This window comes from Oncorhynchus nerka, linkage group LG15 (assembly GCF_034236695.1).
Source record: "Oncorhynchus nerka isolate Pitt River linkage group LG15, Oner_Uvic_2.0, whole genome shotgun sequence".
Taxonomy (NCBI): domain Eukaryota; kingdom Metazoa; phylum Chordata; class Actinopteri; order Salmoniformes; family Salmonidae; genus Oncorhynchus; species Oncorhynchus nerka.
In genome coordinates this window covers 90550425-90554004 of record NC_088410.1, presented here as the reverse complement: position 1 = coordinate 90554004, position 3580 = coordinate 90550425, and the positions used below count along the sequence as shown (strand labels likewise).

At 39.8% G+C, this 3580-nt stretch overlaps 1 protein-coding gene across 1 annotated transcript; it reads right to left on the bottom strand.

Moving 5' to 3' along the window:
- Positions 1 to 296: 296 nt before the first annotated feature.
- On the bottom strand, positions 297 to 3406 carry LOC115118209 (major histocompatibility complex class I-related gene protein-like). Its single transcript, XM_029646781.2, has 2 exons — positions 3301 to 3406; positions 297 to 3200 (listed from the first exon to the last, which is right to left on the bottom strand). The coding sequence occupies exons 1-2, from the start codon at positions 3356 to 3358 to the stop codon at positions 2182 to 2184; spliced, it is 1077 nt and encodes a 358-aa protein (XP_029502641.1). The 5' UTR covers positions 3359 to 3406; the 3' UTR covers positions 297 to 2181.
- Between the last annotated feature and the right edge of the window lie 174 nt (positions 3407 to 3580).

Below are 3580 nucleotides of genomic sequence, written 5' to 3'. Positions count from 1 at the left end.
TTTATGTTTATTTATTTTTTACTTTTGTACTTTAACTATTTGAAAATCATTACAACACTGTATATAGACATAATATGACATTTGAAATGTCTTTATTCTTTCTGAACTTTTGTGAGTGTAATGTTTTCTGTTCATTCTTTATTTCACTTTGGTTTATTATCTATTTCACTTGCAACATATGTTTCCCATGCCAATAGGAAAGTGAGAGAGAGAGAGAGAGAGACTCTCTCTGATTGGCATTCTTTTGCGCCCTCCTGTGTATAGGCAGTGGAACTGCAGCCATACCATGTCAGTAGTGTAGTGAGTTAGCAAAAGGTTGCCTTTATTAAGTCATTAACAGAAATTCCTTAACACATATCAAACATCATCTTCAGTGCTGTCGCTCATACAATAAGCTATCCAATAATAATATTCAATGTTAGTTTTGCAATAAGTATCAAGGATTACAAATAATTGAGGACGGCGTACCCAGCGAGAAGGAGAGCGGATCTATAGGGAAATTGGTAGGCACAAACTTGTTCCACTGAATTTGGACTAGGCCACACTATCATCACTCTCATCCTCCCAGTGCACACCAACCATTACACATAAAAATGAGATATGCTGGACAGAGAAACACTGGATAAATAAACAGGAACGCTAACAGGTAGCACTTGGAGACAATAGCAATTAACTACACTTGACACAAAATGTTTGGGTGATTGTGCAGGTGGAACCAAAAGTGGACCAAACTACATGCTGAATACTGAAGTGTGCTTGATTTAGCTCTACCAGCATCCAGCAGGTCAGCAGGTGTTTGCTTCTTTCGTTTCTTTTGTGGGGGTGCAACAAAATCAAATCACATTTTAATTGTAATAAAAAACAGGTGTACACTAAAAGTGAAATGTTTACATACGGGCCCTTCCACACAGAATACAATAACAAATGAAATAATATTAATAGAAACAAAAATAGTAATACGAGGAATAAATACACAATAAGCAATGATAGCTTGGCTATATACATGAGGTACCAGTACCAAGTCAATGATAGCTTGGCTATATACATGAGGTACCAGTACCAAGTCAATGATAGCTTGGCTATATACAGTGGGGCAAAAAAAGTATTTAGTCAGCCACCAATTGTGCAAGTTCTCCCACTTAAAAAGATGTTTGTAGGTGACCAAATACTTATTTTCCACCATAATCTGCAAATAAATTCATTAAAAATCCTACAATGTGATTTTCTGGATTTTTTTTCTCATTTTGTCTGTCATAGTTGAAGTGTACCTATGATGAACATTACAGGCCTCTCTCATCTTTTTAAGTGGGAGAACTTGCACAATTGGTGGCTGACTAAATACTTTTACACGTTTAAACTAAAGTCACCGTCCGTGGCAGATATCAGACAAAACTCATCCTTGGCCCTGGTTAATTTTAGTCTTAAATCAACCGAATTTAAGAGTAAACGTTCTTGAAAGAAAATGTCAGTGTATAGGCCCTAGCAGATGAAACTCAAGATTCGGCACAGTAGCGAGCGCGTGCCTCCAGTCCTTTGTTTGCACCGGTGGAAGGGTCTGTAGATTCCATAGAGACTCCTGCAGTATCCTTGCTAAACAACCCGGCGCTGAATTGTGTTCAATGTTATTGGTGGCAACAATATTATACTCTTTTGACCAGACAGCATTAGATAGATGGGGCTACACATACAGATATAGAGAGGGGCTGTTTTGCTCGCTCGGATGATTTCTCCGGTGAGATACATTCATCAAATTAAGAACTGAAAAAAAAATGAAACACAGAGAGACGAAATATAAATGATTTAATGTTTTTTTCTTTGTAAATTCTTTGGCTTCCCTTGGCACCCATAAATACACACCACTGTCTCCTGGTTTAGATACTGGATATCAGGAAATACAACACAGATATAAAGTGTATTGTGTAATTCATGAAAAGTCATGATTTGAAATAAATGATTAAAATATTACTTTTGTTAATGTAAAATATATACATGCAAATCTGGACCAATGCCCAGATATTTGTAATTGTCAAGTCACCACAACTTGATCCTTTAATAGTTGTTTGTTGTGGGGTTGGGAAATCAACCAATAATAAAATAATGATTGGCACATTTTGTGTCTGCTCTCATAGTCATAGGTGTCATTGTGAATTGACAAAGTTGCATCAGTGTCCCCCAAAAATATTAGATCTCAGAATCTGATGGCAGGTTCCTTTCATCTGCCTCTAATGCATCAACGCTGGCTAGTTGCAAATTCTGCGATGCCGCGCGTATCCTCCTTGCGAGGCAAATTAAAATGCAGAACAGAATAACAATCAGCGCCATCACCAGTGGAGCTGAGAGGATGAATAGGTGAACTCTCTCTGCCCCAGACTCCCAACTGACATCCAGCTTGTTGTTCAGACTGAGGTGAGAGGCAGTGCAGGTGTAGTTGTGTTTCTCCCTTAGCTCCTCAGTACTGACATAAATACTCTTCCTCAGCTGGTAGGTCCCATCTCCACTAGGCAGAACCTCCCCCCCTGTCAGATCCTGTTCTGCCACTGGATGGCCATCTCTCAGCAGGGTCAAGTTGATGTGGCGGGGGTAGAAACCAAACGCCAGGCAGATCACCTGGAGGTCTCCAGAAACCTCTTTCTTTATCAACCGGAGTCTGGGAGGCACTCTCCGCATCACAAAGTTCTTCTCTCTGTTCAGGCATTTTTTCAGTGTGTTGATGCAAATAGGAAGCCAAACATTAGCATAAAGTGTTCTTTCAGTTGCTTGCCTCATCCAATTATATCCTAGTAGTAGTTGCCCAGAATCATATGTAAAATGTGTCATGTTGTAATATACCGCATAATCTGCAAAAATTCCATTAAAAGAGTTCTTTGTCATGATCAGGGCCGGTTCACCATTGTGCAGTATCTCACAGCCACCGATTCTTTGCTGAACGTGAACACCTTCCGTGAGATTTAAGTGGTGCTTTAGGCGAAATGATCTCTCTTTCATGTGGTGGTACATAGTTCCAAGTACATAAGTTCCATCCTGAGCTTCGTCATTCATTTTGTCTGTAATATGGTAACCCCTGTAGACAGACAGTTTCATGTTGGAGTCATAGTAACCTATTTGAACATCATCCAACATCAACACAACTGTAAACTCAGGGAAAGGTGTCTCTCCGATTATGTATGTTGCAAGTGCCCACAGAGAATGTGATCCTGAACCTGAGAAAAGAGTGACATTATACACCGTTGTGGACCGTTAACATTTTATGATATAAAAGTCATTAAATGAGTTTGAGAGAAAGTCAGTAGTCCATCTTACCTGCGTTGACAATGGTGTAAAATGAAAGAACAAACAAAAAGATTGACAGTTTGCCCATGATTTTGAAGTGTAGCCTTGTGCAGCATGTCTCAAGTTTCTGACAGACTTCCTGTTTCACTTCTAAAAATAATATATACTACGTTCCTGCACGTGGGCATTCCTGCGTCTGCAGGAACGCCCCTCCCTCCAGCATCCCATTGGTTCCTGCATTCCTGACGTGGCGAGGCGCGCCGGTATTTCGTGGACTGCAGTGATTGGACACGCGATATTGACAATTTTG

Bases quoted from the DNA above. Each gene is read 5' to 3' on its own strand.
- LOC115118209 (XM_029646781.2), bottom strand. From the start codon at position 3,358: ATGGGCAAACTGTCAATCTTTTTGTTTGTTCTTTCATTTTACACCATT. The intron at 3,201-3,300 runs GTAAGATGGACT...CTCTTTTCTCAG, and splicing joins TTACACCATTGTCAACGCAG to GTTCAGGATCACATTCTCTG.